The sequence below is a fragment of the Cryptomeria japonica genome, chromosome 4 (genome assembly GCF_030272615.1).
Source record: "Cryptomeria japonica chromosome 4, Sugi_1.0, whole genome shotgun sequence".
Classification (NCBI taxonomy): Eukaryota; Viridiplantae; Streptophyta; class Pinopsida; order Cupressales; family Cupressaceae; genus Cryptomeria; species Cryptomeria japonica.
The window spans coordinates 667,085,787-667,109,864 of NC_081408.1; the positions used below are offsets into that span (position 1 = coordinate 667,085,787).

Below are 24,078 nucleotides of genomic sequence, written 5' to 3' on the forward strand. Positions count from 1 at the left end.
GGAGAGATGTCAGCTAATGCATTCTTTCTCATTCTTAGGCGGAGGTTGTAGTGAACAAAGACGAGATCATTCATCTTCTCCACGGATAATCTATTGTGCCTCTTGGAGTGTATGTGCTCAAACATATTCCAATTGCGTTCACAACCAGATGCGTTGCATGGTTGGCTCAAGATGCGAATGGCCAACTTCTGAAGATTTGGTGTCATTGGGCCAAAAAGCTCCACCAATTATCTGAGTTTCAAACGAGAAAAATAAATAAAATCAGTCTCACTCGTAAACTCATTTAACAATATACAATAAAACTAAAATTAAGCCTTACAATTTATTTTTACCTGGCATCATAGTTGTCCTACTTTCTTTGGCGATAGGATGAGAGAAGGTCTCCGCTTGTGCATTTGAGAACAACTGTAGCTCTTGAATAAGCTCTGTCTGAGTAGAACCAGCAGGTGCCATCTTCTCCATGATTGGGTTAAGGACCTTCTTGTGCATTGCACACGCTCCCTGTCGCTGACAGGGTCCCCCTCTTTTTGGTTTTCAGCCTTCGTCCTGCTGAGTTCTGCGTAGGGTGTCTCGCATCTTTTTTGAGTGTGCCCATAATCAGTCCAAAGGACGATGTTGTCATAAGCGTAAGCCTGGGAATCTGCAAGGTGAGTTTAACGCTCAAGTTGAAAACTTTTCAAATATCGCTTTTTGGCCGATGTTCGCCAAATCTGAGGGCGAAGTTAAAATTTTAAAAGGCTCGCAAAAGGCTTGGTGGCCAGAAAACGCAAGTTAAATAAGAGCTGGCAAAATCCCTCAGGAGGCCGATTTTCGCTTTGAAGTAAGACATTCAAGTTAAAACCTTTGCAAAAGTTGTACCTAGATTGAGAATTGCTTAAACTGAAGTAAACACCCAAGTCTGAAATTTTTTTTTACAAATGTCCTTTTTCATTGAAAATTGCCTAAACTAAGTGAAATATAAAAGCTTGCAAAAGTCGTCAAAACCCCGAATTTCGCCAAAAGGGTAAAAATGTAAAAAAAAGAGTTAAACTTTGCAAATACCCCGAAAATGCCAAATTTCGCCAAAAAGGTTAAATGTAAAAAGGGAGTAAAACTTTGCAAAAGTGGTTGAAATCTCGAACTTTGGCGATAGAAGACTAAATGTGAAACTTTTTAAAGTTTGCAAACAAGGCCAAAGCCCCGAAGTTCGGCAATAACTGAAAATTAAAGTTCGCAAAAGGAGCAATATTGCCGAAATTCATACTAAATATAAAAAAGCGTTAAACTTTGTGAAATCTTGTAAAATGCCAAACTTCAGTGTTTAGGAGTAATATGTTAGAAAGTTAAAGCCTTGGCAAATAAAGGAAAAATCCCGATCTTTGGCAATATAGCGAAAATGTGAAAAAGAGTTAAACTTTGCAAAGAGGCCATAAAGCCCGAACTTCGGCGATAAGGCGTTGAAGTTTAAAATATCGAAACTTTGCAAAGAGGCCATAAAAGCCCGAACTTCGGCGATAGTAGGTAAATCGCAAAGCTTTTTAATGTTTGGATAGAGGGCAAAAACGCCGAACTTCGGCGATAGTAGGTAAATTGCGAAGCTTTTTAAAGTTTGCAAGAGAGGGTAAAATGCCGAACTTCGGCATTAGGGAAGAACATTAAAAGGTTCGCAGTATCGCGAAACTCCCCCAACTTCGGTGTAAAACATGAAAATGCAAAAGCGTTAAAACTTCAAAAATCACAAAACCCTACCATTCCGCGTGAAAATCATGAGGCGTATTAGGGATAACGTCATTCTTTTTTTATGAATCGCGAGCTGTGCATTTTATCTCTTTCCCGAAACGCAAGGCATAAGATAGAGTGTTCGCATATTATGCCCTCTATCTTGAAAATCGGCAGGCGCGTGAAAGTCGTGAGTTGGGAAAGGGCATTTTCAAATTTTAAAAAAAGAAAACCAATCCTGCAGGTCGGGTTTGTGCGGATTGACACCTTGTTTGCCAGGTAAGATCTCTTTGTCTCCCTTGGAATCATTTGAAGTATATGCAAGATTGGTTAGATGTGTTTATGCCAAATTGATTAAATGATTAAATCCCGTAGACCGCATCTTTGCCCTTTTGATAGGTATCAAGCAAAGCAACAAAATTAGAGTCTGTCCAAAAGGTTAACCAGGAATGAAAATTTCAGACTTAGGGAATTTTGAACCTCATTCATTTTTGAAAAACTGAACTTAAGGACCATGAGTGCAAATCTGTGTTGCATGGGTACCCGTACCCAACCCCCTAGAACGCGTATCGGAGACTGGTACGCGTCTCCCGTACTGGAGACCTGTCAGGAGACGTCTCTACACATAGGAGACTCCACATCAACGAACCCTTCCGTCTCCACCCTAAATAACATGTGCAAAAGTCAAAAAGTTTGACGCGATGCATGGGCAAAAGCAAAAACCACCGATGTGAGCCCCATTTTTAGACATTTGTATGACATTTTGAATTGACTCATTTCACATTTGTGTACTTAAACTTCAAAGTGAATGTTAATTCTTGTTTTGAAAGTTCAATGCCATTATATTTTCCGATTTTCTATAAATCATTAAATTATATTTAAAAAAAAATTGGTGTCTCCAAGTACCCTCGTCTCCTATTTTGAAAAAATAGCCGTACGGTACCAGTCTCCAATGTCTCCAAGTACCCCCGTACCCATGCAACCTTGGTGCAAATTTAGCGATCATTAAAGACCCAAGTCTTGAACCGCAGCCGAGTGGCAAATTTTAATTGAAGAGCTTAATAACATTCCATGCCCAAATTAATCAGGCTCTTTTACTGAAGCATTGTGCTTTTTTTCAAATTTCGGTTTTTCCATTAATCCTTATGTGCTAATGTATCCCTTTTAACTAACCTTTTTGTGTCCTTCATCTCGTCTCGTAATCCATGTCCGGTTGTGCAGGATAGATGCCTAAATCTGCAGTAGAATCCTCAAAGACACCTGGTGCAGCTGAAACATCTCGGGCTTCTAAATCAGACATCCCTCGCAAGGGTGAGAAGATGAAATACCAATACCAAAGAGGAGGACCAAGGGAGTCAAAGGTCCAAAGCATATGGGAAAACGTAGGCGATATTGACTTGGGCCACATCGACATTCAGGACTTCAGAGACCGGGTATTTTCCCCTAACGCCTATGGCAGGCCTAGGCGGATGATGGAAAGTGGTATCGCCCAGGTAGTAGGATTTCCTCCATCAGTGTAGAATTATGAGCTAGTAGTTGAGGCTGCTCGACATTATCAGCCAGATACCAGATTAGTGGTTCTTGAGAATATGGTCCTAGCTGACTTCACACCTGAGGCCATTGGCAAAGCATTCGACATCCCCTTCCCGGATAACCCCATAGCAACAACCATAGATGAAGCACAAGTTGCATATGACATGAACCCTGCTAAATGCAGGACATTGATAAATGAGGAATGGTATAAGGAGAGAAGGCCTCCGAGTATTAGAATTGGGAAAAAGACCCCCAAAAGTGACTTTCATAATGAGCATGGATATATGGTCACCTTGCTCAGTCGGGTTATGGGACTCCCTTAGCCTAACCTTTTTGAAGAGTGGATGTTCTATTTTACGGAGTAGGTCGTTGCCGGGAAATCCAAGTTCGATTGGGCCCAAATCATCAGTGATAATTGTTACCGAAATTTTCATGATATTTACAATTTAATGGAAAATTCAAGTACCTAGGCAAAGATTGCAGTCATATAGTGAATTTCAGAAAAATCTTTCAATTGTTTTTCAATTCATTATATTTTATACAGTTGAAAAGATTACGAGAAGTAATCTACAAAATAAATGGTCTCTCACACAAGATCGTGAGAGTGATCCTTATTTTCCTATGCAAAGGAGAAGAACTGAATTAAACAAAGCAAATGCATAGATGAGATAAGAAAGGAACCAGCCATTGCCTAGGGGTATATGGCTGGCATAAGTCTTCTCTCTGTTGGTTGAAAATTTTGTACACTTGGGGAAATATACAAAATTGTGCTTTCAACCACAGCACACGAGTAAAAACTCTCCTAATTAAGGGAGGGCTCCCCCTATCTAACTACAACTTGGAAAGTAAAATGGGATGGGACAGCAATCTTTCTTCTTTTTTCAAGAAAGACAATATCCTTTTCTCTTCACAGAAAATGATAGCGAGTGAATAACAGCAGTAACCACTTTAAAGTGAAATAAGAGAAAGGAAATGAAGTTTCTTGAAAGCGCAAAGACTTCCGTCACTTCCTTCGGGACGGGACAGCAATATCAAGCTCAAAGACTTGACTATTGGAAGTCCTATCTACCCTTTTCTATACTAAATTTTACAATGAATAAACAACAACAGCTCAAAGACTGGAATAATTTATTCTTTTAACACAAAGACAAGAACTAATGCAAGCTCAAAGACTTGCTGATATTTCTTATCAAACAGTAACTTTTCCTCAAGAATAGACGCAAGCTCAAAGACTTGCTGCTCCTTCTAGAGATTTTCCTATTTTAATTAATCTTCTCTACTTGCAGCTCAAAGACTTCAAATCAGATTGGACTAAGCTCCTTTAGAAACACTTGGCATGGAAGAAATAAAAGATTCAAACTCAAACATGTAGCTCAAAGACTCAAAACTTGAGTAATCCTTCTTTCTTATTCTTCAAAACCTTCAATTCACATACATAAGCTCAAAGACTTCTTGCTGTAAATTTGGCAGAGTTTTTGCTTGCTTTCCAAAAGATAAAAAAATTACAATAGACTCCTCCAGTATTTATAGAAGAGGAGCCTTGAGAAAAAGGTGAGAGGATACTAACTAACTTGAGAGATTCTCTCAACCACCAAGACTCATTCAATAACTAACTGAGACTTTATTAACTAACTAAGAGTTACTCTAACTAACTAAGACTTATTCCAACTACAGTCCTAATCGGACACAACTTGTAGTTGCCTTGCATGTAATTACAAAAGTGCAAGTAATGTGTAACTTGCATTTTACAAAAAATACTTTTACATGTAACTTGTCAAAACGAAATTACAAATGCATAACTAAAATTATTCCATGTGTCTAAAGACACGACTCTAACTGCATCATCCTTTGTTTGTGATGATCTTCATGTCGCTTCAGGATGCTAGAACTTGAAGTATTATAGATTGGTAAAGACATCTTGAACCGGAACGGGAACTTGCATCCTTGTCTTCTTGCTTGGGGTAGTACTAGCTTTTCAAGAGGGAACGGGCTGCCTTCCTCTTTTCATGTCATGACCATCTTTGTCTTGAAAGCATTCTATGCTCTCAACCATGAATTGTTGTTGTATCTCTTCTTTGTATCATCCTTCATTCTTGAAATCTTCTTGCAAAATAAGGCCCATGCCTTAATCCATTGATTTGGTAGATCGTGTGTGCAAACCGGACTGACAAGGGAAGAGAGAAATTGATGCAAAAATGGGCTTACAAGTGAATTTCGGGTTTTGGAAGTTGCATTACATGTGTGGGATAAACAAGAGAATTAACTTGCAAGTGTGGGAACAAACATGCAACTTCATATGCGTAATGGGTAACTACAAGTTTGCACTTGTAATCGGACTTTTAAAACTCAATTTCAAGTGTTTTATGAGTGCATTTTGGACCAATTTCGGGTTCTGGATGGCTGACCGCAGGTAGACTTTAAATGGGGAAAATGAATGAAAGTGTGAAATGAGTGGATGAAATGGTATGTACGGATGAGGGAAACGAATATGACATTTTTTTGAGAAGATCATCTTCAAGAAAATGGGAAGAACTTGATTTTTTGATCATTGAAGCTTGATTTTTGGACTAAAGAAGGTTAAGTCTTTGTCCAAAAAGGGAAGAACACATAAAAACATTCCTCTTGCAAATGATTGGGAAGAACACATCAAGAGGTAGAACTCTTTACACTTGCAAATCTCTTTGCAAATTTGGGAAGAACACATCTTTCTTATTTTGAAACTTGATTTTTGGACCAAAGAAGATTAAGTCTTTGTCCAAAAAGGGAAGAACACTAATTTTCCTCTTACTTGCAATCGGGTTTTTAAAACCCGAATGCAAGCAAAGAAGGAGAAATTCCAAAGGGGAAGAATAACTTTACTTTACAAATTTATTTGTAAAATGGGGAATTTCCTCTCATAAAAACTGATTTTAGGGAAGAACCAACCATTTACAAATTTACAACTAGAAAGGAGAAACAAGAAAACAAGAAAAGTGAAACAATAAGAAAATAAATCTTACCTTGCTCCAATCTGAAAATGCCTCTCCAAAAGATGATCAATCTTTGAAATAAAGAAGAATCTCTTAAAAAGAAATAAACCGTATTCCAAAACCCTAGCCACGTTTTTGAAAAAATGCCCAAAACTGAAAAACGTGGCAGCAAATGTATGAGAAATGGCATGGAAAATGACCAAAACTCTTTCTAACCTCAATACCTTAGCATACGAAGTCAAAACGATTCACAAGATTGCTGATTCGTGGCATTTTTAATGAAGAAAAACGTGGTTTTTTGGCAAAAACGTGTTTGCTGTTATACAGCTAAAAACCAGCAATCTTAACCTCCATGTGGCGTGAAAGGTGTTTGAAAATGAATAAAAATAGGGAGGAATCCAAAACGCCTTCTATCTCTCAAAAAATCTCCACAAAAATTTGCTAAAAATCCTCAAAAAACATGTTTTTCCTTGCAATTCGGGTTTTTTGGAACAAATAGCAAGTTTAAAATGCATGAAACAATGAAAATCGGGTTTTAAAAATGTAATTACAAGTTTAAAATCCTCAAAAAAGCACTTTATGAGCAAAATCGGGTTTTAAAAAAGAAATTACAAGTAAAATTACTTGTAATAGGGAAATAGAATTCCCTTTACAAGTGATTTCACTTAAAACATGTAAAGGGGTTTTAAAATCCCATTTACAAGTTTTATTTTAACATTATAAAAACAACTTTAAGCTATAAAGACATGTAAAGGGGTTTTAAAATCTCATTTACAAGTTTTTAAACACTTAAAGTGAAGCTTCTGGTAATGGGGGTTTTAAAACCCCCATTACAAGTTTTATAAAAACTTGCAGTTGGAGAAAAATTCCCCTACAAGCCTAAAAGCTTCAAGGGGGTTTTGAAAAACAAATTACCAGTTACTGGTAATCATTGAAAAATTCCCCTACATTGAAGCAAAAACATAGCAAACGGACTCGAAACGCGACGAAATTTGAAACGTAGCTTGGGGATGGATTGAGGATTAAGCCAGTCCAAGGATTAGTCAAAATTCTGCCTCGGGAAGTGTGCCATAGAGTAAAAACTTCAACTTGCAGTGATTGTTTTGAAACCCGAAATTGCATAGAAAGCTAGGAAAAAGAAGACCAAAACTCACCAAAACTTGGACAATGATGGCAAAGACACCCCCCAATGATTTGACACTATCAAATGTGAGTTTTTACCTCGTAAAATGTGCCTTGGAGACAAAAATGACACTTTTAAGGCAAAAATTTGTAGGGGTTGTCACATTTTTGACAATCCAAAAATGAGGACAACACTCTCGAAGTCGTAGGTCTGCATATTCGACATCTTTTCCCTTCCAGTCTCCTCCTTGTCTTGAAAAGTCAAAAAGTGAAGTAGGTTAGATCAAAAGATCCAAGCAATGACTAAATGCCTACTGATCTTGCCTATACATTTGCATTATTTAATCAAGATCCCCATAATAGAAAAATAAACATCTTGGAAGACAAATAAGAAAAGGTCATTCTCATTGCTTGGAGAATTAGTGTTTTTTCTAACTGTTTGTTTAATGTGTAGAGACAGGTAAAGAATTGCAAATTTTAGAGGTTTTATTATGAGTGGGATTAAATGAGGCTCCCACAAGGGTTGAGCCTAGCTCATAGAAACTTTATGATTGTTCAGAGTGTACTTGCAGGTATATACAGTAAGCATAAGATGGTGTAAAGGCAGCCATGGAGATGCAGAAAAAGAGCCTAAGTTCTGGATTTTTTGTCAAGCCTAGCTGAGTTTTCTTTCTTGCAACCCATTTGCAGTTTTCACAGTAAATTTTAGTAAAGATATCAGTTTATGCCTTCTCATATTTGAGTTATTTTTCATTGTGTGATTGAGAGTAATTTTCATTTTTGTGTTATTTATCAAATAACCTTTCTTGAAGTTTCTATCTCATGCATGAGTCACAGGTCATGCATTGTGATCTATCAATTTAATTGTTTGTGAAAGTCATTTCCTTTCAATTTTCTGAGCAATGATCCTTTGCATGAAACACTTTTGTGATATGAATTCAGAGATGTTATATGTGTAAAACAGGTGGATTTAGAAGAGTTTTTCTGTCATTTTTCAGATCATATGGTGTATCACCCTATTTAGTTTTCCTTGTATTTTTTCCTTTTATCTTCATTTATTCCCTGTCCCTTTTCTCCAGAAACTGTTCTTCAAGGTCTTGTTAGAGTAGGTGATCCATCATTATCAGGAACCGGCCTATCCGGAGGTCCAATCATAATAATAGTTTACCCACAGACTAATGATTGTTCCCATGTTATCCCAAAGTGCTAGGTTTTAATAGCTTAGTTTTCGGGTGCACTTTTGGGCATTTAACAATAATATCCATACCCAATTGGTCGAACTTGAAGAGAGAAAGCAATTCACCATGACCTCTTACCTAGTTTATATGTTCGCTTGACACCAGCCACTGCCAGGGTTGATCAAGAAGGGTGAAATCAGAAACGGGCCCAATCAGGTAAAGGTGTACGATTGCTATCCTCAACTACATTATCATGACATAGCTCAGAGGAAAAAGAAATAAGCCACCTTATACTATTGGTCAGTATGAGCGTGTCAATGACACCTTCACATTGCGCCTAGTTAGGCTGATGCAGGGGGGATTACACACAAGACTCTCATATTGTTATATATGTCTTACAATGCCATACGGGGTCGTCTGATCCATCTCCCGTGATCTTTGGCAATTTTTGCTTCTCCTGGGTGTTCAACATTGTTTTCACTTGAAACGTACGTGTGTATTCGCCTTATGTGCCAGACCTGGGTGTACTGTTTCGACCGCTACGTTCCGGTGCTTTCCCTACACTCTCGGCCACACAAGCGTCCTCTACACGTCTGCCTTCAGTGTTCCCAACACTCCGAGTACTTCCAGGTGTGTTGGACTTGGGTGGACTGTTCCGACCGCTATGTTTCGGTGCTTTCCTTGCACTCTCAGACACGTGCTCGTCGTCTACACGTCCACCTCCAGCATCCCAACACTCTGAGTACTTCCAGGCTCCGACTCGTCTCTGTGCTCCCTCCGGCTGAGGGTCGGCGGATCACCTAATCGCTTGGTCTTGACCACCCTGTGGCCTCTTCTCACCTTTAATGGGATCTACGAACATGAATCACTCAAGGGTGACCCGATTTCTTTTAAGGCAACGATGCCAAAATGTTTACCGCTACAACTAATAAATTAAATACATAAAATAATAATGTACATAACAATGCATACTAGACCCGACAGTAAAATATATCTTTATTCGCACATGCAATTATTACAGAGAAGAAGACCGGAGATGGTCGGCCAAGGATTACAACAGATTCGACAATACCGTCCCACTTCTTTGGCGGTACACAACATATTTAAAGAACTTGACGGTTGCCGAGAGGTAGACAACCACCAACCAACCGACACATAACTACCCGAGAGTGACAACCCACTTAATACAATTAATTAATACATTGTCGGGTAACCAAAATTATCAAACATAACGATACACATTTTATGTCAACTACACTCTAATCATTTATCTCTATATTGTAAGGTTGAATAGTAGTACTATCAACCGCTTCTGGATTGTAAAGCATACCCCGCCGAAAAGTGGAAGAGGTTGGCTTGCTGCCTACATTTGATAGTTGTAATTCTGTCCTCCTGCTGCATAAGAGGTCGAGTGAATTTTGTTTGTAATGGTCCTCCCATTGCATAAGCGGTTGAGTTGAGCTTTGTTGTATGTGTTCATCCTCCTGCTGAGATATGCGGTAGAGTGATTCGTGCTTGGTTATGTTCTTGTTTCTCCTTGGCCTGTTTACTGTTAGGATTTCTTGTTTCCATCTTGCTGGAAAGTGGAAGGGGCTGGCTTGCCGCCCACTATTGTGATCAGTACTTTCAGCAGTTTGCGACTAATGATCCCCTGCTACCGTATGCTCTCACCCTCCCAGTTTGGGCTTTCGGTGATGTAATGGCCCCTTCTCATTGATGACCTTCTAGTGGTCCCTTAGCCTATCCCTGAGACCCGTAGGCTAGGTGGAATGAAGAATGAAGGATCTAGCATTGATGGAACGAGGACTTACTATTTTTAGTAAGTCAGGGGATGGCTATTTTGGTGACACTATCCTACTGAGCTCTCCATGCTCTATCTCTGGACGTGAAGATCATGCTTTTTAGAGCATTAGTTCTTGACTTACTATTTTTAGTAAGTGGCAGTATGGCATAATTCTATTTTTGGCAGTGGATAGGGTCTTGATTCTGCAGCAGTTCAGTGGTCTCCCTAGCTCAGTTTCATTCGGGTTTTGACAGTTATCAGTATGGGAGTCATATGTGACAAATTAAATATTATTTCCTTATCATAAGGTTTAATATTTAATTAATTTGATTAATTGCTACTGATTTATGGAATTTGGGATTAATGCTTATTTTTTATCCTAAGTATTTGGCGAAATTCTTGTGTAATAAGGGATGTCGAATTTATTTGGAGGGATATTATTTTATATTGCATCTCTCTTATTTGCCAAGTAATTAACGTGGGTCCAAGCCTTGGGCGTGAGGTTTGACTTGTGGGGAAATGGCGCCACACTTGGGTCCACATGTAGTGGAGTGAAATGCAAATGAAAAGGCGTTGAAATTGAAGGAATTTGCATTTGAGTTTGAGGTGTGTGAATTTATAAATATGAGACTTGGGCTCCCATTTGCACCATCTTGAAAAATTGCAATGTTATGTTGTCGGTTTGGCGACAAACTTGAGGCTTCGGAGTGCGTCTCCCTAGTGCTACCCGGTTTCGTAATTGAAATACAATACCTAGCTGTGCATTGTGTTCTCTTACATTCTCAGAGTTGGCCGTAGACATTTTTGATGTTGAAGTGATTATGGAGACTACTGGTTTTGCCTGTGGCTGAAGCACATTTTCAATCACACCTCTCTACTGGAGCGACTGATGGTTATGGGTATCAGCTCTATCCTCCTTCCTAGCAATGGCGATACATTTTGTGAGTTTTTAGCAATTTTAATTAAGCAATGAATTTCCTAGACAAAATCGAACTTCCTAGGCATAGTGTGGGTTTTTGTACTTGCATTGGGATGTGTGCCAAATGAATATTGGGTTGTTTAGATTGTAGTTTGGATTGGTTGCTGTTGTGAGTGATATATTGTGGGTTTGGGACTGATTTGAGTTGATTCAGGTGAAAAATGAGGGAGTTATGAGCATTTTGGTGTTTCTTGTAATGTCCCCGTCTCATTGATGCTCTTTCAGTGGTCCATTAGCCTATTCCTAAGACCCGTAGGCTAGGTGGAATGAGGAATGAGGGTCTAGCATTGATGAAATGAGGACTTACTATTTTTAGTAAGTCATGGAATGACCATTCTGGTGTTACTGCCCTACTGAGTTCTCCTTGTTTTGCCCCTGGTCGCGATGATCATGTTTTTCTGAGCATTAATTCTTGATTTACTATTTTTAGTAAGTGGCTGTGTGGCACAATTCTATTTTTGGTAGTAGATAGGGTTCTGATTCTGCAGCAGTTCTGTGGTCGTCTGGGCTCAGTTTCATCCTAGTTGTGATAATAATCAGTACGGGAGTCATTTGCGACATAATTAAATATTATTTCCTTATCCTAAGGTTAATATTTAATTAATTTGTTTATTGGCTACTGGTTTATTAAATTTGAGATTAATGCCTATTTTATCCTAAGTTTGGCGAAATTCAGGTGTACTATGGGATGAGAAATATTTTAGAAGAATATTATTTCACTTTTGCATCGCCATTATTTGCCTAAGTGTTTAACGTGGGTCCTCCCCCTTCTTGGGCGTGAGTTTTGACTTAGGAGAATGGGGCGCTACACTTGGGTCCACATGTAGTGGAATGAAATTCAAATGCAAGGCGTGGAATTTGGAGGGATGTCATTTGAATTTGAAGAATGAAGTTATAAATATGAGGCTTGGGCTCCCATTTGCACTATCTTTGAAAATTGCATCGTTATGCTGCCGGTTTGGCTATTGAAAATCTGAGCTTCGAAGTGGGCTTCCTAGCTGAGTCTCAGTTTTGTACTTGCAATATAGTACCTAGCTGTGCCCTTGTGTCCCCATTGCAGATTGGTTAATGAGTTGCAGAATTATGGAGTGATTGATGATGGATTTGACTGTTTTTGGTTGCTGGTCGCGGGATTGCTGAAAGTGAAATTTGCTCATACCTCTCAACCAGGCGACTCCATCCATCTGGGTATCGGCTCATTCTTCCTTCCATGCCATGGCGATACATTGTGTAAGTTTCTAGCTATTTTGTTTGAGCAATGATTTTATTAGACAAAATCGAAATTCCTAGTCTAGGCGTGGGTTTTCTGTGTTGCATTGGGATGCGTGCAAAATAAAAATGGGCTTGTTTGGGTTGTGGCTTTGATTAGTTGTCATTGCATTGGATGTATGGTGGGATTGGGATTGGTTTGAATCAATTCGGGTAAATATTGAGTGAGTTATGAGTGTTTTGATGTTTCCATGGGCTGCTGAAACTGTACTTTCAGCCTGCAGATCAGTGTAACAGAAAATTACAGTATTGTTGTTGAAATCTGCATTTAATCTTCTCATCTCATCTCTATATTGTAAGGTTGTTTCTGTAGTACTGATCATCCCATTCTATTTGCTTTAATTTGTAATCCCCACTGCATAAGTGGAAGAGGCTGGCTTGCCGCCTTCTAAGTTTTGTAATTCAGTTTTTGTAATCAGTCCTCCTGCTGAATAAGTGGTCGAGTGATAAGTTCAATACTATGGTCCTCTCGCTGAAATATGTGGTAGAGTGATTGTTTAATGTAATGTCCTCCCGCTGAAATACGCGGTAGAGTGATTGAACTTTAATTTCTTGTAATTTTCCTTGGTCAGTTCACCGCCAAGAGTTTAGTTTCTATCCTGTTGGATAAGTAGAAGGGGCTGGCTTGCCGCCCATGCATTGTAATTTTCAGTTTGATTATTGTTGCTGACGATCCTCGGAACACCGTATGCTCTTACCCTCCCAGTATGGGCTCTCGATGAACAAAAGGTGGAAGGGTTCCCTTTCAGTTGTTTTGTTTATTCCTCTAACCTTAACGGGTTATTTGTTGTGAAATTAGTGGGATATTACAAAATTTCAGACCTAGGACCAGTTTTCACCAGTTTCACAATTTCGGACCTTTGGCCCATTTTGGGAATTTAACGAATTTTGAAATTTCTCTCAATTTGGCTTGAAAATCCAAAATTGCCCTTAGAGCGATTTTGGCGATTTTAACTTTCTCCTCGAGAAGCGTGAGCTTGGGCATCTTGGGCAAGTTTGTCAACGTTGGCACTTTGCATATTTTATCTCCCTTGTATCCCTTGGCGAGAATCGGCATTTCAACGTCATTGCAGGCCTTAACTGTTTCTTCACATTTAGGCGATTTTGCGAGAATTGGGGAGTTTTAAGTTTGCAATATGGCTCTTTGAGGCATTTGGTTTTAGCGGCACTCGACCCTTCATATCCCCTTCCTCTTCCGCAAGGACAAAAAGACACAAACTGGGGGGCCCTGTCCAAGACAGGGATGGGTGTGCGATTCACACAACAAATGGCGACTCGGCTGGGAAATGTTCCAAAACATTTCAAGGATGACTATCCGGATCGAACCCGAGAATCTCTGGTATATACCCCACAAAACAACCCAAATGACAGAAGACAGATTCAAAGTAAAAATGAGGTCGCAAACTGAATCAAGTCACCAACCTTGAGAAATCGAGTGTGTGCAGTGCAGTTCATTCAAGCCTAAAGAAGGTTGAGATATCATTGTTTAGTTAATGCAAGTTACGTAGAGCGACTCTAACTCCAAAAGCAACCTGGATAGAGCCCCGCTGCCAGCAAGCGTCTATAGCCCCGGTGGAGTTATCCCCTGTAAGCTCACAAAGATTGCTCTGTTTCCGATAAATTTTATTGTTGAAAATCGGTAGAGGTGTGTACATTCCCAAAGCCAAGCAACTTGATATTTCTTTGCTTTTCAATTTCTTTTCTTTTGATTTTTCTCTTTTATTTTCACTTTTTCACCTTGGCTGGTAAGCAGTGAAGCCTACGTGGGATTGAGCATTACAGTGGTTGCTGAAGCAGAGCTTCAGAATTTTTTCACTTGCAGTGACCTCCCTTTGATAAAACGACAAACTTAAGCGTTTAAAAGTGCAATGATCACAACGTTGGCGACAAGACGCAGTAAGCAACTAAATTTTTAGACTGACTAAGCCTTAAACCAAAATGGACTAACTACGGGGGCAACCGTCAATTAGGCGCTCTACCAAAGTCAGCATCCAAGAAATGAGCCGGGAAAAAAAAATTCCAACTTCGTACACCAGAGCTGGGAAAAGCAAACAAACCCCTTCAAAAATTGATAGGGAGACAACCCCTTCCGAAAGGACAGCTACACTACGGAAAACAAACTAAACTAAAGCAGAAAACAAGAAATCTAGGCTAAAAAAAACATAAAACGAACAAAAACAGAAAACAAAAACCTAAACTATGTACAAGAAGAGACCGATTGTACAAAAGGTGGACTATATGCATGCGTTCCTGATCCATGATGATTTCTCAGTATATGCAGCTGTAACAGGGCAGTGGGAACAGTTCTCAGTTTGGCCTATTTGTCTTTATATTCTGAAAAGAAAATTTTCAGTTGGCCACTCTCAAGTTTAACCAGGACATCGGGTAGAATTATTAATTGAGGGAGTTCATTAGGTCCGTGGTTAATCCATTTACAGGTTGTTTTTCCAGAATATTCAAAATTAAACGGAAAATTTTCAGAATTAACAGTAGGAGGGAAAGAAACATCCTGGCAGGTTTCTGAGTCATGCAGAGTTTTGCACGGTGGGTTGTGCGGCGGGAAGGCTTCAGCAGCTGTATCAGGAGGTCACCATTGGTGGTGCAGCATCTTGATAGCGTCTGGTGCTTCTAATCTTGTTGAAAAATAAAAAATAAAAAATTGTTGGGGATATTACAATCAAACATATCAATTCTCATGATTGATCTCCTCACTTGCATCCATTGTTTCCATCTTTGAAGACGATGATTAGATGAAATGATCATCATATATCGTCCATTGCTAAGGTGTTGAAAGCTAAACTGACCTGACCCCATCCCAAACAAAAAGACATTTTGATCACCTCCTGATAGTCTAAGACATTACATGTCTTCAAGTAAAAGGTTAATAGCTAAAGACACTACCAAATGATTAAACTAAGACAACTAACGTAGAAAGCAAAAAAGTGGGGGTCCCCATTTGAAATGGGGTGATGTGTGAAAATGTCACAACAGGTTACAGGCCACACTACCATCAGCTGTAACCTTCTTTATGATTGCTAGTCATTCTCACATCCCTGCACAATACACAATTTTCTATAGGCTTATATTTGATATCTCATAAGTAATAATTTTTTGATTAATGCTTGCATTGTGAATAGGAGAGACTTCACTATAGTCTGTTGCAATTCATTTTTACTACTTGAATTTTCAACAATATATATTCCTTAAAATTTCTCATGCCTCTTCTTATAAGATATGACATCCTCTCAAGACAAATAAAGGTGTGGCCAGCTGATAATTTGTTATGGGCTGCCCTCTGATATTATCTACCAGAAGAGTAGTTGGATGGGTATTTGCAGCTACAATTCAGTTTGTTTCTAAACCCAATGCCAAAGACATCTCCATAAATCTATTAAAATTTTCTTGCAAATAAATATGATAACAACTTCTGATCTAGTCAGCAAGCACAACACAACTGAAAAAATGTTAATTTATAGCTGACACAAATCTCTTGAATCTCCACACATTATCTGCACTTGTAAATCTTGTATGAATCCACTTGATCAGCTAGGTGGGTTGTCATCCATGAAATTGATTCCTAGAAGAGTTTTCATCCTTCGGCTGAAGAATGAATTGAATTCAATCTCTTCAAACTGGGGTTTGTAAAATAAAACACCAAGAATGCCTTTTTCTTCTCATTCACCTCTTCGTAGACCCTTTTAGCTGCTTTTTTCAAAAAGAAGTTCCTTTTTTCCCCCGTAGTGGCTATTAATTTAATTTTATATTTTTAAACAATGGAAAGTCACTTTATAAAATAATCCATTAAATAAAGTTTCTTGAGCTTAGACAGGTTATTTTAATTAATTAATAATTTACTTATTTTTTGCATAACTGCCAAAGTTACAAAAAAAAAATAAAATAACCTAAAATATAAATTCCAACCCACCATTGATATCATGAGTGCATAGTCATTTGATCTATGTGTAAGTTGGTGTTGTCCCAAGATGACACACTTCTCCAAGACGTTTGGAGTGCTCCCATAATGCTAGATTTGGACATGGACGATATCATTATTTTCCTCTTGGCTCCTAAAACTCTCTGCCACTATCAGAATATGTTTCCAAAATGCTGGTGCTCTCCAAAAGAAATTAGGGGTTTCCAAAGATGGTGGAATGGACCAGAAAAGGGATATTACAACTTGATCACTGCCTTAGGAAGCTTCTTGTAGAGTCTTCTAAGCACCCATGGTTGCCTTTGCATTTCCAATTCTTATATAGGCTCTTATATAGAGCTGTTGGAATACAAAATAAGGCTATAGAGTTCTTCTTAGCCTCATTTTTAGTTTTTCCATCATTAGTTGCAAGAGTGGTCCAATTAGTTGGATCTGCATAGCTTGTTTCTACAATTTTCCATAAACCTTAGCTTGTCAAAAGAGTCATCGTCTTGATGCTCCAATAACCATAGTGATTTCCATTAAATTTAGGAATGGACAAAGAGCTAGTGTTTGACATGAATAATTGTTAGAGAGATTTCAACTACAAATTTATAACCAAAAACATTAACCTGCTCTAATACCAAATGAAGAATTGAAAATCCACTTAATATTCTTTGCAGCCAATAATTATAGCAATAACAAGCTTGGTTACGACTTTAAATATTCGGGAAAAAAAATCTTACCGCCATAAAAATACCATACTGCAATCCCAAGTCACGGAGCAAGAAAAATATTACTATCCACTACTCATTAGTTTTGAAGAATGTTCTATCTACAACCACTGATGTAGTGACAGTTTTATAAAGCCTTGTTCTTTCTGAAAATAACAGAAAGAAAAGCTAAATATATCCCCTTACATGCATTTAACATGCAAGGAATACATACTAAATTGGAAGACCAAAAATAAATCGCAACTCGACTCTTTTAAAATAAAACTTTCTTAAAAATAACTCTCAAGTTGAAGTGAAAATCCTTTTTCCTTCCATCATCTATTAATATGCATAGAAATAATTAATGACTTTATGCAGCTTATCTTTCTTAATTTTATCCATCTTTTGATGTTTTAGAATGCAAGTTGAGGTGAGCAAGTACACAGAAGGTTCAAAGGATAGGATGCTACGACCTAATGGATTGCCAGGATCGTTGATTCGATATGATGGTAGGTCTTGAATAATATTTAGTTTTACCCATATTTTGTATTTCGTGAAATTGGTTTGTCTTTGGTTCTATGCTCTATATCATAAGTTTAATAAGGTACATATTATTTGGGAACTTCTTGTCAGCAAGGTGAGAATAACATGTTTTCCTACCATATACATCTCAACTTTGTTTTCTTACAGCTCGTCAAAAGGAAATGGCTGCCAGTTCTGTAACAGAGGTTGTGCAAGTTGTAAATCATCCCCATCCAATGGCTCAGCCCACAATCCAAGAAAATTCTCTCCAATCTGAGGGAAGTGTATCACCATTGCATCTAGAGCTAGAAGCGAATAAGGATATGGAGAAGAAAAAATTTATTGCTGCAAGTCTACGTACTTCACAAACTTCTAGCCTAAGAGAAGAAACATTGACGTCAACTGATGTGGGTGATGACAGGTCAAAGCAAAGCAAATCAGGAAGATTGTCACTAAAGGGGTAGGTGCAGACTTTGGCTTCATTTCATTACAATATTATGCCTTTTTGTATTTTATTTTATTTTTATGCTCAATATGAACTTAACTTTTGCAAAGTGATTTTCTTGATGATATGTGATTTTCCCTTTGTAATTCTCTTTTTTTGATTCTCAAATTTACATGTTACTATAATCAAATTTGACTAGTTGGGAAATCTAGCAGTTGAAATGTTTTCTTTTATCATTTGTTATTACAATAGATTCCATTTTATATGCTTACTACAGACTATTACTTATTACATGTGTGATGGGTTTCTAAAAGGCAAATTGTTTTTCATTATTATGAAATGTAATTGCAGTGATGAAAATTCATGTAGAAAGCTGTAAAGATAGTGATTTATAAGCTGTATAATCACTAGTAATAAACAAAAAGAGTCAGCAAAAGGTCTTTAGTGGTAAACTTACAATATGTGCCAAGAAACAATCCACACAAAACCAGGCTATATATCTTGATTCTATCCATCTTTTTTTAATTAACTAGAAAGCCCCATAAATTTTCTGTTTCATGTTTCTATTATGCCTTGCCATTATGCAAACTCTTAAGTAAATAGTCAGTGTAGAATGTTTGCACTATGACTACTTATTCTAACAATAAATAATTTGAATTGAAGAGCATCACGTTTATCAAATACATGTAATCTCTCCTTTTAGGATTTTCTGTAATTATGTGATTTTTTTATACTTTTCTAATTATCGAATTGATTAATAGCAAGTGATTAAAATAAATGTCAAATTAAGCAATCAAATCTTAATTAACAAATACAATTTGTAATTTTATTGAAAAATGAAATTTAACATACAAAAAAATATTTTCTGATATTTGATAAACTAAAAGTGATAGGCAAAATAGAAAAATCAAAACTTCTGTTAATTAAACTAAAATAACCAACAAAGTCTCCTAGTTAGTTATCAAATTAAATAGCTAGTCCAAACACTATGCTGCTATAACATTCACAAGACTAGCAAATACCCTGACATGTTGATTTGGCTTAGCTCCTTTGTCTGTCCCAAACATTACAATACAATATAGCTTCAAGCAAATACAAGTGCTGAGCTTGCAGAAGACATGAAGTATTACCCCAAATGATAATGAGAAAACAAATGATTAATACAAAATATATAAAACTAGGATAAAATTTGACAGTGATTAAATACTGATTTTGATGTGCTATTATAACCAACACCCTTGACACACCATGCGCAGAGAATTCCCAAGACACATTAATAATGGACAGAAGAAAATAAAGGTGGTACGATGGGGACCAATAAAGATAGAAAATAAAAATAGCTAGTTAAATAGAAAATATAATTAATTTCAAGCTGACTGTGCATGGAACCCACAACAAAATCATTCATGTACACCTTCAAATGAGATTTACTCACTTACAAAGGCTGCATTGAAAATCCCTTGCAAGGAACAACATTTAATAATAGTACGCCGTGCCTATGATTGGGCAGCATACAAATATCAAATGCCCTTGTAAATTATACGCAGCAGATTTAGTGGGCTGCTCTTCGGGAATTCTTAGTAGTTATAAAAGGTAAAGTCTCCAATGAAATAAAATTGCTGCAATGTCATGTTTAAAATGGTACGGCTTCTATTGGTTAGCCAGAATAACAATAATGATAAACTTTATTCAGTAGAAATAATTTTAAATTTTTGTAAATAACTGATATAATAATAAATTCTTCACAATATGAATAATATGGAAAACAGTAATATATGATTAGAGTTTGTCAAGTATCAAATTCAAACTCTAAATAATGTTGCTGATATGGAGTAAGCTTGCAAAATTAAATCATTCTCCAACTGAAGCACAATTGTGATTCTTGTGTATAATTATTCAAAGGAAATGAGGGTTTTGGCCCCCAATTCCAAGATGTTTCCAAGAGCGCTTCTATCTCTCAAAATTTACCAACCAAAGGTTTTTGTCCTTGAATGCAAACTTGAAATTTCAAATTAAAAAATGTAGTAAATGAACAATGATGATCAATAATGAGCCTTTATCTTTAATAAGTGCTTTGCCTTAGGCCCTTCAATTCTTTTACCTTTTAAACTTATTTTTCTTTTTCCTTCCAAGTATTTAAAAAGACTTTTAAATTAAATCCAAAGGCCCCTTTTTAAATTGTATTTTAAATAAAGTGTTAGACATTTTATAATATTATTTTAGTGGCTTTTTTGAAAATGAAATAATCGGCCTACTTAAAATATTATTATTGTTTTAATTTTGAAAAGGGGACATGCCAATCCACCATTCCTGAAATTTCTTGTCCTCGAGCAATTGAAAACTCGGATGCTCAAGTATTATCATCTTAGCCCATATAGCACCTTCCATAGTGAAGGTTTTTCCAGCACACTGAGAACTCTATGATACTTCTGCTCAAATCCTTTTTTTGATGTCGATGATATTATAGAGGTCCTATGCTTCAAGCCTGCCAAATTTGATCCTTGAGTGCTTCAAATTTGTCTTGGTGATGTTCAATTCAGTCATTAGTGGCTGGTACCTTGTTATCTACAAATACCAATTTGGCCAAAGTTAGGATATCATAGTCATAAAGCATCATATATGGATACATACCTACTGACATCTTATAGGAAGTGTTGCAACTCCTTAATTACTTGTTGATCCACGTGTTTTCTTCCTTTGTTTGTCCATAGGTGTGAGGGTAGTCAATTGTACTTGGAATAAATTCAGTTGTTAATGTAAATAGTTCTTGCAACCACACACTAAAAAATCTACTATCCTTTTCAAAATTGTTAGGCAATCCATGTGACTTAATCACTTCTTTGGAAAACAATGTAGCCATGTGGGAATTGGAAAACAGAATAAATCTATATGATTAATTAGCAATTTAAAAACAATCTTATCATCCCTCTTCATAATCTTGCAATGTTCGTAAAGCTTTAATCCCGTGCTTGCCAAGTAAAACAAGTCTTGCCAAAATTTTTGTTAAAAAATGAAAATTTTACTCTAAGACATGCTTCTCGAGGTAAAATTTTGCTTCTCCCTTGGACTCTCTTAATCCTCAGTCCATCCTCGATCCACGTTTCAAATTTCATCGCATTTCGAGTTCGTTTGCTATGTTTTTCCTTCAATTTTGGGTTTTTTCTCCCTGACTGTAGGTGGGAAATTTTCCTCAAGTTTCAAGTTTTATTTTTCCTTTGTTTTAGTGTTGTAGGGAAATTTCAAGTTAATTACAAGTGCACTTTATGAAAAATAGAACTTTTAACTTACTTTTTATTTCCCCCTTGTTGCTTTTTGGCATTTTAGTCGTTGTAGGAACTTTTTGAACATATTACTGTTAATGTTTTGTAGCTTCGGTCAGATTATTCTAGCTGATGAAATCAAATGCTTAATTGGCCTATTGGCCTTAAGCATTTGATATCTATCCTTCACAAGTATTAATCAAAGTATTTGCTTTATGTGTTTAATAAGATTCTTGCTTTAATTATTAATCTATGAAATATGATTGTAAATTAATCATATGTATATCGATATTAAGTATCGATCAGATTATATATTCTAAACGAATCATATTATTAAAGTGTATCGGTATCAAATGCAAATTGGAATCGATAACAATCGATTAACCTTTGTTATGTATCAGCGTGACTATCATAGACGATAAGACATATCTACGTAGAGACATGTCTCTACATGAACATGTTCCACATAGAGGCATGCCTCTATGTAGGCAGGTCTCCCTCTATATGTAGAGGTGGTCAATCGGTACTTGTGAATATACATTAATATTAAGTGTTGACACAAGCTCGACTGCCACCTTCATCATAGCAGCCCATATGTTGGTAAAATCGATAAGTAATATATCGATTATTTCTTTGCTTAAAACAACACTTGTAGAGAGATCGATATTATTGTAAATCGATCATTGGAACAAAAGTTCATATTATAATCAATATTATTAGTGATTGAAAATACTGTAATAAGACTTGGAGATTACATTCTTAAATTTAAAATATCCTATATTCAAATCTGATAGAACTTCAACATGGTATCAGAGCTAGTCTAAGGAAGATCCGATCAGATTTGAGTCTAAAGGCTGTCAAATTTATCATTTGAATCTTTTCCTTTAGAAAAACATATTTCTTCTCCAAATGGCCAATGGTGTTAGGTTCGAGGATCGTCTTGAAGGCGCCTATAACTTTGTCTCATGGAAATTCAGAATTATGATCACATTAAGAGAGCAAGAGTTAGAAGCTTTTGTAAAAAAGGAGATAACTATACCAAATGAATAAGATGAGAAGAGACAATGGATAAAGAACAATAAGGCCATGAAGCTATTAGTGGATGCAGTTAAGGATCATATAGTACCTATAATCTGCAAGTTGGATACAATATTCAAAATGTTCTCAACATTAGAAAGTATGTATGAAATAAACAATACAAGTAGGGCTGTATCACTCAAACAAAAACTTCATCATGTGAAGATGAACATAGGAGAAACCATTACATCATACTTCACGAGGATCACAGAATTAAGGGACCAACTCTCCACCATTGGTCACTTCATTGAAAGTAAGGAGCTAACTATGTTGGCATTGAATGGATTACCATCTTCATGGGAAGGATTCATACAAGGAATTAGTGCTCGTTCAAAACTTCCACAATTTGATCGATTAAAGACAGACTGCATTCAAGAGGAATCCAGACTAATCACAAGGGGGGATGGTCAAAACTCTACAAATGAAGACATTCATGTGCTAAACTCTCATTCTCACAAAAAGGGAAAGAAAAGGAACTTCAAAAGGAAGAAGGACAAAGAAACAAGAGGAAAATACTCATCCAAGAGAAAAAGGGATATGACCAAGGTGCAATGTTTCAGATGTGACTAGTATGGGCATTATGCCATAAAGTGTCCAGACAAGCCAAGACCTCAAGCCACTGTTGCAAAAGTTGGTAAGACAGGGTTAGAGAATGATTCAGAGAAACTTGTGTTCTAATCAACACTATCAAGTCAAGTATCAACTAGTCCTAATACTTGGGTGATTGATACTGGAGCATCACGTCACATTACAGGATTCAAAGAACATCTTGATAGTCTAATAGAAAACTCTGATGAGGAAGTAACTATTGGGGATGATTCAAACTATCCCATAAAAGGAATTGGGACCTGTACTATAAACCTGAATCCAGGCATTTCTCTTCAACTCACAGGTGTGTTATATGTTCCAGGGATAAAGAGGAATTTAGTCTCCATTTCAGCTCTTGAAGACAAAGGATATAGAATCACCTTTATGGAAGGAAAAGTCTTGGCATGGCCAAAGAACTCAACCATCAAGAAGGCTTACACTATTGGAGTAAGACATGGGTGCCTCTACAAACTTTGCATTTCTTCCTCTCAAGCCCTAATCCATGAGTCCACAAGTACATGTGAAATTTGGCACGAAAGGTTAGGACATCTCCATTTTCGAGCTCTCCCTTCAATTGAAAAAATGGTAATAGGTCTACCTAAGCTCAAGCAAAATCATGAAGGAACATGCAAAGGATGTGCCTTAGGGAAAAACATGAAAGGGACTTTTCACTCCAGTGGGAGCAAATCTAAAAATGCACTAGAAATTATTCATTCTGATTTATGTGGACCCATGTCTATAACCTCTTTAGGAGGATTTTTGTATTATGTTATCTTTGTAGATGATTTCTCTAGGAAGACATGGATAGATTTTTTAAAATGTAAAGAGTCAGAAGAAATCCTTATGAGATTTAAGGAATTCAAGGCTCTAGTAGAAAATATATCAGGTAAGAGAATTAAAATACTAAGAACAGATAATGGGGGGGAATATACTTCAGATAACTTTAAATTTTTTTGTATAAATGTTGGGATTAAGAGGGAGTATACAGTTCCTTATAATCCTCAACAAAATGGGGTGGCAGAGAGGAAGAAT

The 24,078-nt window shown here is 37.0% G+C and overlaps 1 protein-coding gene across 1 annotated transcript in view; it reads left to right on the top strand.

Annotated features, from left to right (window-relative positions):
- LOC131061847 (phototropin-2) overlaps positions 1-24,078 on the top strand; it is a 446,814-nt gene that overhangs the window by 46,496 nt on the left and 376,240 nt on the right. The window contains exons 4-5 of the mRNA XM_057995710.2: positions 17,572-17,663; positions 17,845-18,136. Coding sequence (XP_057851693.2) covers positions 17,572-17,663; positions 17,845-18,136 — 384 coding nt within the window. The remainder of the gene's footprint in view (positions 1-17,571; positions 17,664-17,844; positions 18,137-24,078) is intronic.